At 33.8% G+C, this 20,032-nt stretch overlaps 4 protein-coding genes across 5 annotated transcripts; 3 read left to right on the forward strand and 1 right to left on the reverse strand.

Moving 5' to 3' along the window:
- Nucleotides 1-61: 61 nt before the first annotated feature.
- LOC123709065 (N-acetylgalactosaminyltransferase 7) lies at nucleotides 62-5,671 on the reverse strand. 2 transcript variants are annotated; one of them, XM_045660163.1, is made up of 7 exons: nucleotides 5,362-5,671; nucleotides 4,723-4,882; nucleotides 4,376-4,547; nucleotides 3,171-4,107; nucleotides 1,804-1,954; nucleotides 1,565-1,735; nucleotides 62-473 (listed from the first exon to the last, which is right to left on the reverse strand). In XM_045660163.1, the coding sequence occupies exons 1-6, from the start codon at nucleotides 5,555-5,557 to the stop codon at nucleotides 1,585-1,587; spliced, it is 1,767 nt and encodes a 588-aa protein (XP_045516119.1). In that variant the 5' UTR covers nucleotides 5,558-5,671; the 3' UTR covers nucleotides 62-473; nucleotides 1,565-1,584. The 2 variants fall into 2 exon arrangements, with proteins under 2 accessions (XP_045516119.1, XP_045516118.1); XM_045660162.1 differs by lacking the exon at nucleotides 62-473 and having other exon boundaries at nucleotides 991-1,735.
- Nucleotides 5,672-5,926: 255 nt separating this feature from the next.
- Nucleotides 5,927-8,513, forward strand: LOC123708294 (golgin subfamily A member 6-like protein 22). Its single transcript, XM_045658955.1, has 8 exons — nucleotides 5,927-6,152; nucleotides 6,236-6,387; nucleotides 6,623-6,886; nucleotides 6,988-7,080; nucleotides 7,188-7,570; nucleotides 7,703-7,882; nucleotides 8,022-8,184; nucleotides 8,389-8,513. The coding sequence occupies exons 1-8, from the start codon at nucleotides 6,143-6,145 to the stop codon at nucleotides 8,461-8,463; spliced, it is 1,320 nt and encodes a 439-aa protein (XP_045514911.1). The 5' UTR covers nucleotides 5,927-6,142; the 3' UTR covers nucleotides 8,464-8,513.
- Nucleotides 8,514-12,413: 3,900 nt separating this feature from the next.
- Nucleotides 12,414-13,871, forward strand: LOC123708889 (lysozyme-like). Its single transcript, XM_045659886.1, has 3 exons — nucleotides 12,414-12,577; nucleotides 12,776-12,934; nucleotides 13,627-13,871. The coding sequence occupies exons 1-3, from the start codon at nucleotides 12,451-12,453 to the stop codon at nucleotides 13,755-13,757; spliced, it is 417 nt and encodes a 138-aa protein (XP_045515842.1). The 5' UTR covers nucleotides 12,414-12,450; the 3' UTR covers nucleotides 13,758-13,871.
- A 1,273-nt stretch (nucleotides 13,872-15,144) lies between these two features.
- LOC123708353 (lysozyme-like) lies at nucleotides 15,145-16,800 on the forward strand. The gene is given in 3 exon segments (XM_045659030.1): nucleotides 15,145-15,268; nucleotides 16,210-16,368; nucleotides 16,670-16,800. Coding segments are annotated over 3 exon segments (414 nt in total).
- The last annotated feature ends 3,232 nt before the right edge of the window (nucleotides 16,801-20,032 follow it).

Below are 20,032 nucleotides of genomic sequence, written 5' to 3' on the forward strand. Positions count from 1 at the left end.
TTGCATTGTGTTCGGGTAACAAATTAAAGTTCCTTTAACAATGTATAAGAGTTTATTTCTACTGTAATAGAAAATACATAAAATTCAAATAACATCACAGTGCTTACATCTAATATTTATATTATCTAAAGTACACAGAAGTGAGAACATTGGAACATCAACATATTTGATGTCAGAAATAAAAGTATAGCATTACTTAAATATGAAAGTTTTTGTGGAAAATCTATACATAAAACTTTTGGGCAATGTCTTAAGTGTCAGTGTACAAAGAAAGGTACAATTTCTGACAAATTTAATTGAAAAGCTGGAAAGAGTATTTGTTAATTATTAGGTAAGTGAATAAATTATATTTACATATTTTATATTAAAAAAACTTATCAAATGGCTGCATAATTAGACATATCTTATAGTAGTGGCTGTCATAGAATAGAGATTGGGTTCACGTGACTGGCAGCGAAATATTACAAGTTCTTCTGAAATAACCAGATGAGATTTGAAATAGTAAAATTTACAAGCCAAATACTCTCATAGTAATATTATCATACATATAAATAAAATGTATATATGTGTAAAATTGATTTGGGTCAAATGTGAGGAAAAATGTATCAATGTGTGATCTGTAATTCTCAAAAGCGACCTCTTATAAATATAAGAAAAATCATAATAATCTAATCAAAGTCATTTGGAAAAAGGAAGCTGTTGGAAGTTAAAAAAGTTCCATAGTATGCTATATCATGTAACAAATATTTATTTTTGAAATATTGACTAAACAATATTCAACAATGAACACCTATAGGTAAACAGCTGAGGTTTGCGTAGGTGAATGACCCTAATATTAAAAGTAATACTGATATAATTAAGTACATATTTGAATCTAGGTGGAATCATCATTCATCTATTGTCCGAATAAATAGGGAATTCACTATATAACTTACTAATTCTGAGAGAATGAAGGCGGAAATAATTTGAAAGGTAAATTATAACTAGATAGCAATATAACGTCATTTATTTAATTCTCATTTAATTTCGTCAGGTTTTATCGTACATGAAGAGATTTTTTTCTATACTTATTTTTACCACTAAAAAGTAACATAACGAACACATCGCGTTAAAGACACTTCTCAACGAACAACACATCTGATGATATTCCTAACTTATGTTGTAAATGCGAGAGTATTTCCTTGCATATTGAATGGTACAAAGTTCATTGACCACAAAATTATAAATAGATACAAATGTACATTCTTCCATTACGATTTAATTTAAATGGCAGTAAACAATTATGCTTCATATAAGGGTCTGTCCATTAATAGTCTTAAACCTCACCACGTATCACCCCAGGGGAGTAGGGCGGAATTAAAAATGATAAAAAAACAAATTCCAAAGGTTCGTTCTATAAAGTTTTAACTCGTATCATTAGTCCTATACTGGCGACCCGTCACGACTTCGCACGGGATCCGATCACTAATCCTCGTCAAAACTGACATTTTTAAGTATATCGCAAACGGACATCACCACTGACATTGACTTTCGCATTTACAACAGCCGACATGAGCAATCTTACGTCAAACACTACGACCGCCGTCACCAGTTGGGTTTCTTGTGAGAGATGGTCCACTGTTGATAGGTATTGTTGGCGTCGCAAGGAGCCAGCCCCAGAGTCCGCGAGTGAGGCTGAAGGGTGAGGCAGTGGCTGTGCAGGCGATGCACTATTTGCTTATGTTCTTCGTCGTATCTGGAATTCATAAATTGCGTTTTAAGCATCGATTATCGCACTTGTGATATCTTTAACGCGAGCCTCACCTCCACGGCCCGTCGACAGTGCCGAGTCTGCAAATGGCCTGTTTGACACTGTCCGAGTCGGCTTCCACACATCTCTCCCCCACACCTAATTGACCGGCTTCGTTTAACCTGAATAATTGGTTATTACCGGCGCCGTGGCAGGAGGATGTACCTGCAATATAAAATATACTAAAACAAATTGTATTTATGCAAGAACCGATCTTTCTTCTTACGGTGATGGTGTGGGAATACAACATATTTCTGTCACTTATGTGTGCTCGACAAGTTTTTTAACAGTCGTTGGGAACTAAACTATGCAAATAATCACTACTACTGATCACAAAGTTTCTGAAATCTGTTATTTTAAATATAAATATGAGAGGTAACATGACAAAAGTGTAACACGAAATTATAGATTTTTTTCGTATTTTATGAGCATCATTCGTTTTCAATCTAACAGAATTAGCCAAAATTTATAAACAATAAGTGTTTTAGGAATGTTTTTATTTGTATAGAAGCTACTTATTGTACAATTCAGATGGCTGTGCATAATATATAATGCATAAATTGTGAGCAAAAAGCATGAGTAGTCAATCAACTCAGTTGAATCAATATTTTATTTCGACAGTTGTGTCTATATTTGTCAACTATTATATTATATTGCTAATTTCAATAATACTTCCGTTACCGATGTTACTGATGCTATAACTATTATTTTTAACAGAATAGGTATAAACAGGTTGGACAAAAAGTCGTGGATGAAAGGCAACTAGGGGATAGATGGGGTCCTCAGCTGCAAAAAAATGTTCTACGGGAGGTCCTTAAGTTCAATCCCTGCAGAGTTATATTTATTTTGCGTTAATACAAGAAATTTTTATTTTTTTACTAATTCTTTTTAACATTCGAAAAAATCTACACCTCAATACTGAAATAATTGATTGTATAAAAAACAAATCATTTTACAATACACGGTCAAAATTCCTCTCTCTGAATGTAATCTGCACTGTCTAATAAATTCCTACTATTTCACAATTGTTGTTTTTGTTTTTTAGATCCTAGAAAGACATTAGAGTCACTCAGGGCCATGTGTGGCCACCTTTTCAGAATACTTATTAAATGCGCCAAAACTTGTCAGTTACAGGGTCACTTTTCAGTATTATTATTACGAATAGCATGTGTAACACAAGGACTCAGCAGTACCAATCTAGTGAAAATTATGAAAAAGATATAGGTGTAATATTTTTGTAATTTTAATAAGAATTATTCACCCTATATAAACAAATTAGATCATTACCATTACTGAGTGTCGGCTGTTCTGTTCTGTGTATAAAGTGTGTTTAAGTGACACGAGGTGTAGGTAACCGTTCAAGAGTGTATTGATAGCTTACCTATATAAGCAGGAGCCGCTTTCCCCATAGTATCCAGACAAACACCAGTCGCCTTATTTTTGACCATTCCCCAATGTGTATTCTTCGGCAACCTCGGGAACTTGTCGTACACGTCATACGCCACATTCTCCATAAACCAGCTAAAGCTTTTGCACTTCAACTTATCTCTTAAAGCGATTTGGTCGGTGATATCACCCATATCCAAAAATCTGGCCATGGGTTCTCTCGTGTAGAAGTATTCTTTATGTTCCTCGTCGAACCAGGTTTCTATAACTCTTTTATAGTTTATTGTGATTAGCGATCCTTTCCGGTTCTTCGCTAAGTTTCCGAAGGAGTAGGGCATGAACGCCCGATACACGTGACCCACCCGCGAGCACGGTACCCATTCGATGCTTCCTCCGCACTGCCATATTTTGAAACTCAATTCGAAATTTTCTCCCCCCCATACCAGTAATCCTGGATCATATGCTCCAATTTCGAGGAAATACCTTCTGTTAATTGCGAAAAGACCCCCAGCGTGAGTCGGACTCTTATATGGTTCAGACTTATGTTTGTGAAGACTCGCTTCTCTGTCTGGCACTTCGTTTTCTTTATACAACATTCCCCACTCAAATATTCCTCTGTAATTTGTGCCATGTTGGTAGACTGGTCTATATTCAAAGGTCCTGTGGTCTACACCATCTATGACAGGTACGGTCATAATTCTATAGTCTCTGTATATAGGTGCTAGTAATGGTGGTAGCCAGTTGACATTAACTTCACAATGTGCATCCAGAAATACGATGACATCGCCTGTGGCTTCTTGTGCACCCCTAGATCTAGTTCTAATCAGCCCCTCTCTTTGGGAATTTCTAATCAAACGCACTTTACCATTCCAACGTCTGATGTAGACCTCCAGGTTCATTTTTAAATTGTCTTTGTCAGAGAAATCATCAACCTGTATATGTAATAGAAGAATTTGTTAAGATTTTTATCAAACTGTTAGTACAGACATTAGTGTTTTATATAGTTTGTGTTTTCGATTGTTTACAATATTTTGTGACTGAATCTTTTAGGCAACCTTCTGGTTGTATGTTTAAAAATATCATCATAAGGTTGTCAATAAATGTATTGTTGTAATTAGATATTGTTTCAATAAACACTTGAAAAATAAACATTAAAATCTGAAATTGTGAAAAAATACTTTTTTTTTAATTATCACTTACCAATACAATTTCATGAAGAATATTTGGTGGGGAGCGGTCTATTACTGAGTGAACCGTTCTCATAAGAACAGAGAAGCCTTCATTATGGAACACTATAATGACTGAGGTTGATGGCAATTCTTCAGGATAATGCCAATATTTACACTCATCCAATCTTGTATCAGGTACAGTTCTATAAAACAATAGAACGTAATATAAATCAAATTTACTTTGATAATGTTCATTATACACAAAAGAGCAACATATGATTACAAAAGTGTAAAATCTATCAATAAATGATGATCAAGATTTCTGTTGAATGGAATTGAATTACTCCTATATGAGTAAAATAATAATTTTGATCATACCGGTTCATTGCTATATCATCTGAAGCAGCAATATTCATCCCATAGTCACTTTCAGACTCGGCAATGTCATTTGCCCTGTCCTGAGACATGTGATAGGGCTCCCCACCCTCACCAGGCCCTTTCACATTCTTCTTTATTTTAGGCTCAAAATTACCTAGCTCTAAAATTAATAAATATAAATCAGGAATTAACAGATAATAACAACCATTTTGGATGATTTTATGAAAATAATAACTTCTTTCCACTGCAGAAAAATATTATCAATTAATTTATTCATGGAAAAATTATAAAAGGAATTCAGCCCTGAACATTTTTAATAACTATATGAACAACTTTGATACTTAAAATTAATTGTGATATTATTACAATTAGATTATAATAACATGAAACAAGTTTCAACTGATAATGACTACTAGGAACCATTGAAATTGATATTATAGAAATAAAATAACTACAAAGATATAAGATACTATTAATAGATAGATAACTATTATATTTCATTCAACTAAGAATTGATACATTGTTGAATCTAGAATAACTATAATATTGCTGGTGACAAAACATAATAGACGCCGGTCTAGACCATATAACTGTACTTATTTTTTAGAACATCGTGTAGTTAATATTATTACACCTTACCCGTTTTTAAAGTGGGGTATACTTCCTTGTGAGATTTATAAAACCCAGCAGCTGAATTTATATCCAATATCTCATTAGTATCATTTGAAACGTTCGCTCGAACGTATTTTTGAAGAGCATACAATACCATTACTAGAATTGCGCATAAGCCACCCACACGATAAATTCTTCCACGTCTTATGTTAGTAATTCTCATTTTCGAAAAAAAAACTATTTTACCGCATAACAAAGAAAACTTATATTTAATATAGTTTTATATTTTTAAATGTAGCCACGAAAGCCGATTTTACAAGTACAAGCACAAACTTTGGTGACGTTTGTGTTATGACAAACTAATTGACTATGACAGTTATACTACATTAGTAATGTAAAAATTTACACTATGGTTATCGAAATTAGGTGTTTTAATTGCTATTAAATGTTTTTATTGTCACTCGATAGTTATGATTTTATTTTACATAATGTTGGCAAAACAAAATTCATAAATTTTAAACAGAATTTTATATTTTTTTATCTGTGACTTTGTGTAATGTATATGTACACAATGGATTAAAAAAAAATTAAAGTTCGTTTGTGACTTTAAAACTTGTAGAAGTTCAAAAATTTAACGAATCGTTGCTCAGCTGCATTTTTATGATGTTTATAATAAAACCACAATTAAATTAGGATTACAGAAAAATAAAGTTAGATACAACTAATAATTTTGTTATTTTACTGCATAATTTGCTTTATTTTGTCAATTACAATTGTTTTTTACCGTGTTCCTGTAAATTTCTCAAAAATGGCTCAACGTAAGTTTAATAAATGCTTTGTTATTATTTATTACTATTTTTAAGGCTTCATTGAAGTTATGTTTCAAATATATTTTTTACAGCTTTTACGTATGACAAGTTTATTGAGATGTGGAATACAATGTTTCCTGCGAATACTATAACAGCTAATAATTTGAAACAACCTCAATCTGTTGTTAACTGTATATTGTTAATGTTTAAAAGATTAGATATTGATTCAGAAGTGCTGGTAAAGGTATGAGTTTTGAAGTGTTGATATCTTAACATAAAATTTTAAGTCTACGTAGGTACATATAGCTTAGTAATCGTCAATAATAGTTATAATTCTTATTTCGTTTTTTTTCGGTAATTAATATATTAGTTATACATTTGTAGTATGGTAGTTGTGTTGGAGTTAATAACATAATTCAAATTTCATGATTAGGCACTCTAATATTGATACACACTGAAATAATTCTTATTATTTTCAGCCACCTCCTGAAGAAGAGAGAACTGAAAACACCAGTTATTATTGGGATCTAATACCAATAATTAATGTAACAAAGATAATTAACTATATAATGATAAAGCCTCAAACATTGCAAACTGATGTCACTCTATTATCTCTTTTGCAACCGACACCACAAACATCATTCGCAATACTTATGTACCTTTTCAATTATTTGTTATTTATTGAGCAACAGATGGATACATTACAGCCATATGAAGATGAAATTTTAGGAAATCAAGAAAAGGTATCTGTTATTTCCATTTGGAAATCTTATCCTATTAAATAGGTACATGACATCACATTTAATACTAAAATATTTAAATCCTATAATATAATATTTTTCAGATTTCACGCTTGGAGGATTATAGAAATGAAGTGATACAGAGTCTTAACAATCATGCTATGGAAAAGGGAGAAAGAGAGCAGAGAATGCAAAAAGTACTCTACTTGTCTTCAGTTTTTTTTAATTCAAATATTTAACTATATGTTTTTTATGTAACCAAAACGGGAATTAAGGAATATACATATTAACACAATTTTTACAGATGGAAAAAGAAATAGTAGCCTTAGAAGAAGAATTAAGAAGAGAAAAGGCAGCTCTTAACTCTGAGAGCATTGAACTCCAGCCAATATTGCAGAAAAATCAAAAAGAGCAGAAATTTGTTGAACAACTAACATCTCAGAGGGATGCATTAGTTGTTGATATAGAAAAATGCAAAGCACAGATAGTACTAGATGCCGACAATATTAAGGAGCAAGAGAAAAAGATGGCTCAAGAAATGGCAGACGCTGAGAAATTGTGCAATACGCAGTCAGAAGCACTCACCCAAAAAGAAAACAGACTGATGAATTTGCAAACAATCAAACAGATATTTGAAAGTGCAAATGAGTGCTTGCAAGAGATCATGATAATCGTGGAAAGGTTGAGGTGAGTCTATACTTACACAATAATTACATTTTTAACAAAATGTATTTTGACTATCGAAAATAATTAGAGATTGGCTCTCAGTTGGACAAACATAATTTTTGTATGACATTACCATAAGCCGTTTCATTACAGGGAATCTGAAACGGGTGACTTCGATGCAGATAGTGAAGAGGGAGAACTAAAGATTTTGAGCTCAGAATTGTCGGAGCTGATGTCTCAGCTCTCGGAGATATCTGTGGCAAGGCGCGACGCGAAGAACAAGAGACAAAACGATCACGAAATGAGGCAACAGATTATAGCTTTCATGGAGAGGTCAATTTAACTGCTTGTTATTTCCTTAATTCAATAAAGAGTTATCCTTACCGCTACTAGGACTTCCATCGGCAATCACCTATTCGCTTAAACTAATCTCATAGTTCATATATACAATTGTATATTTTATAAATTATAGGGAAGTGCATGAGCTCGATGAGAGAAGAAAAGAATGGAAGGATAAGGCACAGAAAGAGATGTCACAGTTTAAGAAGATAGAAGAGGATATGACAAATGACAAACAGAATGAATCCTTATATCAGCAAGAACCGGCTAACATCAAAGAGCAGTTAATAAGACAAGTATGTCTTGTAATTAATAATTTTAAAAGCTAAAATAATGCCTATTAAAACGAGTTTTTAGTACTTCCAGTAGTCATGCCTTTTTTGATATTACGATGAGATCTCATTGCATTTTTTCCATTTTATCAATTATCTTTTGCAATTATAATATTATTTTATTAGGTATATTCCCAATTATATTTAACTGTTCAAATTTCTCTTCAGATCACATCACTCTCTGAAGAATTAATGGAAGCGTTGAAGACATTTGGAGTTGAAATTAAATCTAAGTTTACATGAAATTCACATACGAGTTATTTATTAAGTTTCCTTGTATCATAAATAAATGATAATATAATATAATACATCTATCAATGTAACAATATATATAATATATCTTAAGTTTCTTCTTTATCTTGCTAAAGACTAGGTACAACTACAGTAATATATGTTTCGATAGTTCCTAAAACTCAAACGCCTCTGGCCTCGGCAACTGCCAACTGCATCTACCTTGGTATCAAACAAAAGAATTTAAAACGGGCCAAAACGTAAGTGGTAACAGTAAGCGGCGACGAGTATACTATAACTACGTTGTGACGGCTCACCGTTAAAAAAATATTTTGAACATGAGTTTTAACTATGATTCACCCGCAAGACTAGAAAAAAAGTCATGGTAAGGTAAGGTGTATGTAATGTAAGTTGTGAAAATTTTCGCTTTCGCCGAGACGTTCCTACCATGATTAAACACGTTCCTCTGTAGGTACGAATAGTGGTAAAAAGACTATTAATAAAATAAGCAAACGTAAATATTGTTATTGCGAATATTGTATGCATTACACGTTCTCAATTCGTCCAGTAGACTTTGAATCATTCTAGGAAATAAGAAACGTTGGGGACGTCACCATGTATACGTACACACTAATATACGGTTGTTTATGACCTCGCCAAGTTTTTTGGCACAATTGGTGCTTCAAATTCTCAATTTTCATTAGTATACTTGCTGCTGTCATTAAATGCCTTTGAAGTCTTGCAATGGGGCACGACTGCCTTGTGGTGGATGGTTATGTGGGACTCGCTACTGTGCATACAACTAAAACCCCACGGCGCCACCAAAAATCGCACGAGGCAGGACACGGTAACAGCGTAGCTTTGTCCGCATTGCAATGGGGCCCGGGACAGCCCTAGTTTAAATAAAGCTGAAGAGTTTATATGGTTGACCGCGCTATACACGTAAAATACTTTAAATCTAGGAAGACTATAAAACAACAAGTAATTTAATAAACGTATAAAAAATCAGTTTTAGATTAAAAAATTCGAACAAAGCTTTATAACAAGACTTAAGTATGTGGGACAAACGTGCCATCATAATGTTTAATTTAATCCGTCGTTGACACTGCCATGATGACAGGTGCTCTGGCTTTTATTAAACTCAATATTAAATTCAAGAAAGAACTGCTACCGCCCGATGCTAAATGGACGTAGAAGAATTGTGTTTATTAATTTATTTCTTTCAGATTATATTCCTATGTACTTTTAGATACGAGTTAGTGTTACTCGGTCTTAGTATACCTAATGTGTAAATTAACAGTGTTTTTTTTAAATTAAATACCTTTAAATAAGAAAACCTTTTTTATACGTCTTGTAATTGACTTGTGAGTGTAGTACGTACACGTATTAGGATGAATGCTAGTTTTATCTACTTATAGCTATATAAAAATTTGAAACTCAAGGGTTTAAAGTCAAAGTCAAAATAATTTATTCATTTAGGTAATACAACTGTAGGACCAACTCCTAAAGTTCTGTCACTGGCACATTATTTTTAAATTACGAACATGATTTTATAAAAAAAATATTGCATTCTATTTTTGAATATTTGACTGGTTTTAAAACAAAAAACCATCACTTTCCGTAATTGTTCACGATGGAGTCGACATTGAAAGAAAACCGAATAGTTGTTATTGCGTTGCAACGCTGTGGGCACTCGCCGAGTACCATTTTCAAGTTGCTCAAAAATTTGAATATAACGCTTCGGTTTGTGTACCGTACTATTGATAGGTACAATGAAGTCTGCAGTGTTGAGGACAAGAACACCACTCCTCAAGAACACCAGCAGTAATCAAAGTTATCACGGCGCGGATAGAAAGAAATCCTGTCCGAAAACAGAAGTTGATGGCTTTGCAGATGGGTGTCTGCTTTGCTGATTTGTGAGAAAAAAATCGATAATGAAGAGAAGTGCAATAAATGATAGAGTGTACGGTAGGAGTTCTGAAGAAGCTGGAAAAAAAGTTCCGAGGGTGCAACATGGACATCATCCATTCTTAGTAATGGTCTGGTTAGGAGTGTCCTATTACGGGTCATAACCCCCCATAAAAATTTGGAGAGGTCGTCATTAAAAAAATCAGTCACTAAAATCGACATGAATATGGTGCGTGCTGCGATAGACGACTGGCAGCGGCGCTTAAGGGCCTGTATTAAAAATAAGGGAGATCATTTCGAGTAATTTTATGCTTTTGTTTCGTCAGTACTTTTGTTTTTATCATTATTTCCATTTATGACAGAACTTTGGGAACGACTACGTACACTTATGACCGTCAATTAAGAAATAATAAATTAAACCCGTAACTTTAACTTTAACTACAGCTCTACCATGACTTTGGAAAATTTCAAAAAAAGGTTAGTTATGCGAGTAAACCTTATGTCGAAGTAAGTAAAAAATCTTTTTACATTCATTTTATTGACCTACACTATTTTTTTTGCTTCAGCGTATACTACGCACTTTTATTAACGTTATAATCGAGTGTTCTGACTTCACACTCACATACTACAACGGACAATTAAAACAAAATGTATATTTAAACTATTTACACTTCCAGTATGTTGTAAAGAAATCATTGTTACAAGTTCAAGCAGGTTTAGTATTAACTTTAAATTTCAATTTAGATTTTGTAATAGTATTTCTTTTTATTCTTATTTCATTTTATCTTAAGTAATATTGCCCCTTCGTTAAGCAAATCTTATCGCTTGTTGACCTGAGCGTTATCAACGCATTACAAAATTATTGTTATATGCAGTTAAATATAACATACCTTTATGAAAGTACATGTAAAAGTGAACATTGCTTATCCAATTAATTTACCTACGAAATACCTAAACACTATTATTGTATATTACGTTTTACGTACGTGTACGTATTAACGTCGTGCATTTTTTCTATATTACGCTTGATTTCATAAAACAATACTATAAATGAAACAATATTATCCATTACTAACGTCGTAATCTCGGCTAGATTGAACAAATACATTATTTTCCTTTGTGTAAAGAAAATACTTCAATAAGTACGAAATCTGAATTGTCCTGTGCATTAATTGTTACGGGTTGATGATGATGATGCTAAAAATCAGTAAAACGGATGCAGAATGTGTCTGGTGATATACAGTTCATTAGGTCAACGAGAACATAAAAACGCAAAGTTATCAACATTATTGATAAATATGTTGGGAATTCCCCGTGAATGAGTTATGAGGGCTGAATATTTGAATTGAAAATTGTAATTATGCTAATTATACAGTTTTACTTAGGGTGTAATGAACTAGGCAATATTGTATGAAGGTTTAAAAAAATAAATAAGTCAATGGCACTACAACGTTTTTAGGTCTGGGCCGCTGTATCTGTTCATGATGATCATGATCATTTGTTAATCGAATATAGGCAAGTAGGAGATCAGCATTCTGTGCCTGACGCACGCCGTCGACTTTTTGGGTCTAAGGCAAGCCGGTTTCCTCACCAAGTTTTCCTTCACCGTTCGAGCTAATGTTTAATGGCTGGGACCACTGGGACCGAACCTACGACCCCAGGGATGAGAGTCGCAAGCTGAAGCCACTAGGCCAACACAGCTCTATGTATAAAGGTTTACTTAACTTAAAACCAAAAGAATTTTCAATAGGTTTGGTAGGTTATGGGTTATAAGTCTTAACAAACTATCATCGACTTCCTACTATTGCCTTAGTTTTATCCGGAAGAAGTTATGGTTATTGATTCCGAATATAAATGCAAAAAGCTTAAAACAATTTTACTTTAAGATGGTACTCTTTTATTTTTTGTGCAAAAAGGCCTACTAAAAATTATACATTATTTATAATTAATGGTCAGCGCTATCGACATTAATTACACGTACGATAAGCCCTAGGAATCCCCTTTTACGTTAACATCCCAGAGCGTGGTATATATACCTCCATACATCGGTTATTCTTCATACGCCTTTGGTCAAGAGTACAGAACACAAGTATGAAGTTAGCAGTATTCATTTTTGCACTTGCCGCTCTGTTCGGAGCAGAAGCCGTTACGTTTACAAGATGTCAATTGGTGCGCGAATTAAGGAATCAAGGCTTTCCAGAAAATAAACTGAGGGATTGTAAGTAGTTTTTTATTATTTTTACATCTTCCCTTCCGTTCTACGCCCTTGATTAAAGAACTGGCTGGCTGGCATATACATTTCTTTTTTGACGTTCATAAGTGTACATTGTGTTACCTATATGAATAAATGATTTTGATTTTTTTCAATAAGAGTCTATGTTATGTGAAAGATTAATCGATCTTATTTATGCTTCAGGGGTGTGTCTTGTTGAAAACGAGAGTAGCCGTAACACAGCCAAAGTGGGAAAAGTGAACAAGAATGGTTCTAGGGACTACGGTCTCTTCCAAATTAACGACAAGTACTGGTGCAGCAATAGTAACACTGCCGGAAAAGACTGCAATGTTACATGTGCGCGTAAGTGTCATTAGTACCTACATTTTAAGAATAATACTTATCCTTCAAACCCCCATTCCCATAAACCAATCCAGTGCCCAGGCACTATATGTATAGGTTGTCCATGTTGCTCTGATAAATGTAATTGAACATCACACATATTATTAATTTAGCGTCACTAAATCGTGGGAGACGGCTCGTTCTCACTCAATATTGCTATTATCTTTAAGGTCGGGAGATAGGACGTGACCAATATTTAAATTTTCGCTCTAAGTCTCATTTCTTAGCGACTCCGTAACACGCAGTTAAATCTCCTACTCTTCCGCCATGACTCACTAACCATCACTTTGTATTATGGCTTTCGTCACATGTTTAAGAGACGTAACATATAATATATCCATTGGTTCGGTATCGGTAGGACTGGCTTTTTATTGTACCATTTGAAAGTTTCTTATGTGTTTACGACTTTGACTTATTAAAGAAACCCTTCTGTAAAAATACGAGAATAACCTATGCTAGTCAGTAACTTAAATTATAGATATTGATAAACATTTCTTTAGGCGCTATTTCTTTTTACATTGGCACAGAATTTTCTCAGTGTACTGTATAAGAACTAGTTCTTCCATTAACATAAATTTGCTTTCCTACATGGTTAATGTTCCGATTTAAATTGGGCGTTACTTTAAATAATGTCATTATAAATTCCTTTCCAGAGGTGACAACCAACGACATCACAAAAGCTGCAACCTGCGCCAAAAAGATCTTCAAGCGCCATGGATTCAACGCTTGGTATGGTTGGAAGAACCACTGCCAAGGCTCTCTCCCTGACATAAGTTCTTGTTAAAAGCTCTACTCTATTTATACAATATTATGTAAAACACGATCGTATATAGAATATTGTGAAATAATATATGTAATTAGTATTATCTTAATTAAATAAAAAATAATTTAGCAATTTTTTTGACTTTTTACTTCATTCTTATTAATTGCATTCTTGGTTACAACTTACAGTAGTCATATGTAAATAATACATTTTTAAAAAATACTAGAGTGTGTTATATATAGTAGATTAGTTTATATTACATAGGTTCAGATCAGAGTCGGAGTTTCGTAATATAATAATTATTGTAAATCAATCTGTGTCAGTCAATGTCGCCTCGCGAATTTGTGGTCTTTTCAACTATTGGAAAGGTGAAGGATAAAGAAATCAAACTGTCAATCAACAAATTGATGTCAATTAGGTAATTGACAGAAATACAGGTGTATAAGTGTGTAGCTTGCGTTCAAGTTCACGGTATTTCCGTGTTCGTGCATCTATCAGTATTCTTAAAAACCGAAGAATTAATAATAGTAAGAAATCTCATAGTCTCGTATCTGTATTTTAATAACTTCTTAAATGAACAAGCTTGTGATGAGCCTTCTGTATCCGAAAAATGCCATCGATTATTAGGTCTAAGTCATGCTTTCTTCAATAAGTTACCTTCACCTTCCGAGAAAATCGTAATATTTTTTTCAATGTACCCAATAATTTATTTGGGATTTGAACACACAACCACGGGATTGGGAGTCGCATTCTTAATTACTGCTCTCCGTTGAGTTTTAGCTCAAGCCTTTTTCCTTAAAATTGATTAAACAGACATTTCCTTTTACATTAATTTATGATCTTAACGGGAAAACGTTTGAATTTATCTAATACAAGCCTATTCCGTCTTCGAAATATGGCATTTAACTAATTTTTTTAATAATATAATTTATACAAAAACATACGTACCATACACATATGAAATATATATTTTATTTACAAACTTAAATGTTATCATAGTAAAAAAATTTGGACGCCCATAAGACAATAAACATTTTGAAAATATAATTGAGAATAAATTATATACATTCATCATATACATTTAAAACATTTTGTACATATATATGTATTATATTATTAATGATATATTATTATTATTTGTATTACGATTTTTGAATGAGGTGTTGTTATATATAAGGTAATTTTATTTTTATCTATAATAAACTGTAAAATCTTACAAATTTGTCATACAAAGTCTTGTTATTATTTGAAACAAATTTGTGACATTAATTTTTTCCTCTCTATTACGTATGGATAAAGTTATCCTCATGTGTATCGGTTTATTTTATCCGAATCTGGCTATATAAGACACTTGTATCCACAAAAGTTGTACACTTTATTTCTCAACAGTAGGGTATTTTATTGCAAAATGAAATTATTTTTATTTACAATTTTTTCTGTCTTAAATTTGGTATCCGCTCGAGAATTTTCGAAATGTGAATTAGTGAGACAATTAAGACACCATGGTTTTCCTAAAAGCAAAATGCGGGATTGTGAGTATATTTTGTAAATTTTTAACTTTTCACCTTAAGATCTAGAGAGTTCTAAAGAGCTTTGGGATTTTTTGGAGGAGAGTTATAGTCCTGACCTAAAGGATATCCTATGGCTGAATAAGTTTTAGTAAATGATAGTTTACGTCGAGTTCGTCGAATGACGTTTTTAGCTTTAATTTGTTATTCGAAAAACCTTTTATTTATATATCTTGAATAAATCTTAAACTGTTATCATTCAACGCGTGTTAAAATAATACATTCTTGTCATTTGGGTTTATAAGTTCAATAACCTCCTCGCATATGAATACTGTTGCATTATTAATGTGCCATCGAAATACCAATTTATTCGTTTCAGTAATTAATAACGTTTCATTATACCAAATATACTGTATACCATTTTCTTAACCTACATAGTAATAATAAAAATAATTTAAAATTAATAAAAAGTAAATTTAAAAAGTTTGGTCCCTGTGGCAGTTTCCGTCTGCTGTGCGGCCGCTTCAGCTTTTTGCTCGTCCGAAGGAGGTAGAACGGGGCTAACGTGTCCACACAAGTAGCGTCCATACCAAAGCCCATCTTCCAAGGGATCAACGACATCTCATTGGGCCGCTTGCCATCTTCTCTTGCGATCCCTCCAAAATGGCTGGCACATTGACGGAGGCAAGAGAGCGCCGCAACCAACTATTTGTGCTTTATTACTATAAAAATTAAGTGCTAATACAACTAGCAACTATAAAAAAATTTATAAAAATTGCAGCATATATCTTAGTAATGAACAGTGTTGGCCTAGTAGCTGCTGAGTGCGATTCTCATCAGTGAGGTCGTAGGTTCGATCCCCTCGGCTATGCACCGATGGACTTTTTTTAGATACACAGGCCTACCTGGTTTTATATTTGTAATGTCGTAAGTTTTATTTGAATGATTTTTTATTATTTTCATAGGGGTCTGTATTATCGAAAAAGAGAGCAGTCGAAGAAATGATGCCATGGGTATCATGAATACAGATGGCTCCTGGGATCATGGCTTGTTTCAGATAAATGATCGCTATTGATGCAACAAAAGTAACTGGCCTGGTAAAGAATGCCATGTCACCTGTGATCGTGAGTATAACTTGAATTTATTAAAAATCTCTCTCTCTTCAGTCGGTAGCTCATGTCTGAGCGACGTGGCAGCAAGGAAACATCAGGAGTCGACAATCTGTTTCCACAGGTTTCTGTCCAGTGCCTCTCTTATAACAGTGCATAGTTTTAAGGACAATGAGTATTGAACGGCCACGTTTATCTTTTGCCTTCTGTTTTACCAACAACAAAGAGGTTCCTCAAGTTCTCATCGCCTCTGCGAATTGTATGGGTGAAATATGATATAATTCGTGGATTTGTATTAAAGTATACAATGTTTCAGAACTAAGAAGTGAAGACATAGGACCAGCAGCGAGATGTGCTAAGTTAATATTCGCTCGCCACGGTCTTTCCGCTTGGTACGCCTGGCGTGATCATTGCTAGGGCACCCTGCCGCAGATCGGCCATTGTTAACTACAATATATAAATTAATCTTTCGAGTACTTAGCTTAAGTATATAAGTGTAAAGAGTTAGTTGAAATCTTCGAGTTAACTCTGAGTGCGTAAAACCAATAAAATTTTAATAACTAGCTTCCTTATAGCCGTTTGTTAATATCTAAGAACATTAATTATTTACAATGCTTTTGACTTTATCAAACTACATCATATTATATGAATTAGGTATAATTATTTTCGATCATTTGTTAATAAATATATTCTGTAACAAAAGAAGTTTTAATTAAGATACAAAACAAAAGTCCTTCGGGCTTTGCGTGGTTGTTCATAGGGGCTAAAACGGTAGTTATTCGAGACTACATACTGTGTTTTGGAATTCGTTACATAGGACATTTTAAACGATCAGACAAATACTAGTTTGTAATTAAAATACATGTTCTATAAAAATAAATTCTACGTAGACCAGGCATAAGTTCTGTTACAAATGAAAATGCATTTTAATGAAGTAATGTAATATTATTAAAATGTATACCTACATATTTATTAAAGTCACAGAAAAAAATAAAAAATATATTCTATACGAAATGGCCACTTTTGGCTTTTATACAGGCCTGTAATCTGTTTGGAACAAGGAATCTCCTTGTCGTGGACGACGTAAGCTTAACTAGTGATAATGACACATCATGATGGCAAGTCGCTGCTACTTTGGCCTTCGTAGATATTTTTGATCACGACTTCTTAAGAAGAATACCAAGCTTGTTCTGTACAAAACTCTTCTGCGACCAGTGCTCACTTATGGTTCTGAAACCTGGCCCCTTAGCAAGAAAGACGAGACTTCACTCCTAATTTTCGAGCGGATGATTCTTCGAAGAATCTTTGGTCCTGTTTGCGACGACGGTGTTTTGCGTATTCGCTATAATGAGGAACTTTATATCGTCCTAGACGACGCCAACATCGTCCAATTCATAAAATGCAACAGGCTCAAGTGGATGGGACATGTGCACCGAATGGCGAACGACAGAACCCCAAGGTCCCTACTAAACTCACAACCCGTGACAAGAGAAAACCCGGTAGACCGAGGCTACGTTGGTGGGATGGAGTTGTGAAGGACCTCGAAACAATAGGGTAAGCAATTGGAAACATTCCCGTTTGGATCCCGTTGGAAATATCCCAAGGAGAAAAAAATCCAAGGACTTTTTTACGGCAAGGATGAGTATCACGCACAAAAGGCTAATCCCCTACTTGCCTATTAAGTAAAGATTTGAATTGAAGAGAGCCAGAAATCTGAAGCCAATAAATACCCAAGGGTTGTAATGTCACTGGATTTTAACTTTTAGTAAAAGTCAAAGTCAAAAATAGTTTATTCATATAGGTAACACAATGTACACTTATGAACGTTAAAGAGAAAGACGTATACATTAAATGCTTTTTAGTAAATTTTACATTTACTGCCAGTTCTCAAATCAAGGGCGTAGAACCGAAGAGAAGAACAGGCAATAAACTGTTTTTTTTTGTATTACACAACGTTTGTAAGGAGCTGCAACCATTACACCATGTTCCACATGACATCGTAAGTAATAAATAAGAACAAAATAAATTGAAAACAAAGCTTTGTCTCAGATTGTCAAAGATCCTCTATCAGCAGAAGGTATGGTGAAATAGGAGCACGTACTTACATTCTCGTGGGAACAACACGCAAATACATAGGCGAAATTACTAACATCACCGCATATACGAATTCAACTACGACCAGTCACCACAAGTAGCACCCGTTCACGAGTATGACGCATGGCCAACCATCGGCCCCTTCGCGAGACAGCCCGACGCATGGACGCCGCCACAAGTAATGACATTTAAGCGAGCATGACGATCCTTGAAATGTGAACTTGGCTACATAAGAAAATTGCAGTTAGATTGTACTTTGCTCGTTACCATTTAACCGATACTAAAAACCAAATTCAACATGTTATGTTGTATACAAATTATGTTAAGGTGAAAACAGGATAGAGATATAAATGTATATAGGTATTCGTATTAACTGAATAGAAAAGAAAAAACCTCTTAAAACAAATCTCCTCAATTAAGGCCACCCGATACGATTTAAATGATATCGTTCATACTAAATTTCTTGACATAAACAGTGGACACCATTGATTAATTACATTCTTAACGAAGTGAGAGGGAGGTCGGAAGGTCGTATCTAGTTGCTACGCGTATAAGAGCATTACGAGGCGTGAAAGTCGAAATTGGGTTTGTCAGCACTAAAGGTGTGGTCTATCATTAGTTTCTATGATAAATGTGTTTCCAATTATTCTTTATTGCTTGCTTCAAAGTTAACTACATTTATTATAATATATATATCAAAAGAGGAAATATTTTCTTTCTCTTAGCTTAAAATACATTGTACAACGGGCGGCCTAATGTATTCCAGGCATCGCGAATAGTAATAGTAATAGAGGATGCTGGAAATGTATGTATGTATGCTGTGTGGACGCCCATTTGGTTGTGCGTAAAGACCTGCTTTATATATTATACCAGCTTAGCTCCATCCAGAAGATCAAAAATTACCCGTAAAGTGCACAGGCTTCACGAAGTGACCTCACTTCTCCAAGGATTTCTGTTCGTCGGGAAGCCACAGCCTTGCATTCCAAGACTACGAGGGTGATTGAGTTCTCGCGCTGAAACCGGCTATGCACGATGGAATGACTGTCGTGCCTAGAGAGGACAAAAAGATGTTATTTAAGGAAACAGTGGCTCGTAATTAAGAACTAAGACGTAAGTTGAAGTAGATATGTAATAAATACTATTGTTTTCAAATATATTGCTAAATTACAATCGAAGGCGTCAAAATTTAGAAATACACAGAATTAGTTATACTCCAGTAAATCAATTCCGTTTCGATTGAACTATCTATTTGTGGTCTGTGGTAGTGACGAGCGGTGAGACAACTGACATTGCAATGCCATTCCGTCCGTCCTATAATATTAACTGTGGTTAGAGAATAGAACTTAGCGATATCTATCTTGAGCAGAGATCCGAACCTAAATTATTATATAATAACTATTTAAAGGTTTGTTTATTTGATCAGAAAAAAAATATTTTGGTTATTTTTAATTATTGATTTTATATGGCATATGAAGGAAAATCTTGTATATTATATCTACGTCTAAAATTCGTAATATTAGCGAGTTTAATCAATTAAAAATGGCATCATAGATACATATCAGACAATGCCTGCAGTACTTAGGAC

Source organism: Pieris brassicae, chromosome 4 (genome assembly GCF_905147105.1).
Source record: "Pieris brassicae chromosome 4, ilPieBrab1.1, whole genome shotgun sequence".
NCBI lineage: Eukaryota > Metazoa > Arthropoda > Insecta > Lepidoptera > Pieridae > Pieris > Pieris brassicae.

Excerpts from the sequence above, each read along its gene's own strand:
- LOC123709065 (XM_045660163.1), bottom strand. The coding sequence starts at position 5,557 with ATGAGAATTACTAACATAAGACGTGGAAGAATTTATCGTGTGGGTGGC. Across the intron at positions 4,883-5,361 it reads ATACCCCACTTTAAAAACGG|AGCTAGGTAATTTTGAGCCT; the intron begins GTAAGGTGTAAT and ends TATTAATTTTAG. Across the intron at positions 4,548-4,722 it reads GATGATATAGCAATGAACCG|AACTGTACCTGATACAAGAT; the intron begins GTATGATCAAAA and ends ATTGTTTTATAG.
- LOC123708889 (XM_045659886.1), top strand. The coding sequence starts at position 12,451 with ATGAAGTTAGCAGTATTCATTTTTGCACTTGCCGCTCTGTTCGGAGCA. Across the intron at positions 12,578-12,775 it reads AGAAAATAAACTGAGGGATT|GGGTGTGTCTTGTTGAAAAC; the intron begins GTAAGTAGTTTT and ends TTTATGCTTCAG. Across the intron at positions 12,935-13,626 it reads CTGCAATGTTACATGTGCGC|AGGTGACAACCAACGACATC; the intron begins GTAAGTGTCATT and ends ATTCCTTTCCAG.
- LOC123708294 (XM_045658955.1), top strand. Across the intron at positions 6,388-6,622 it reads ATTCAGAAGTGCTGGTAAAG|CCACCTCCTGAAGAAGAGAG; the intron begins GTATGAGTTTTG and ends TATTATTTTCAG. Across the intron at positions 8,185-8,388 it reads AAGAGCAGTTAATAAGACAA|ATCACATCACTCTCTGAAGA; the intron begins GTATGTCTTGTA and ends ATTTCTCTTCAG.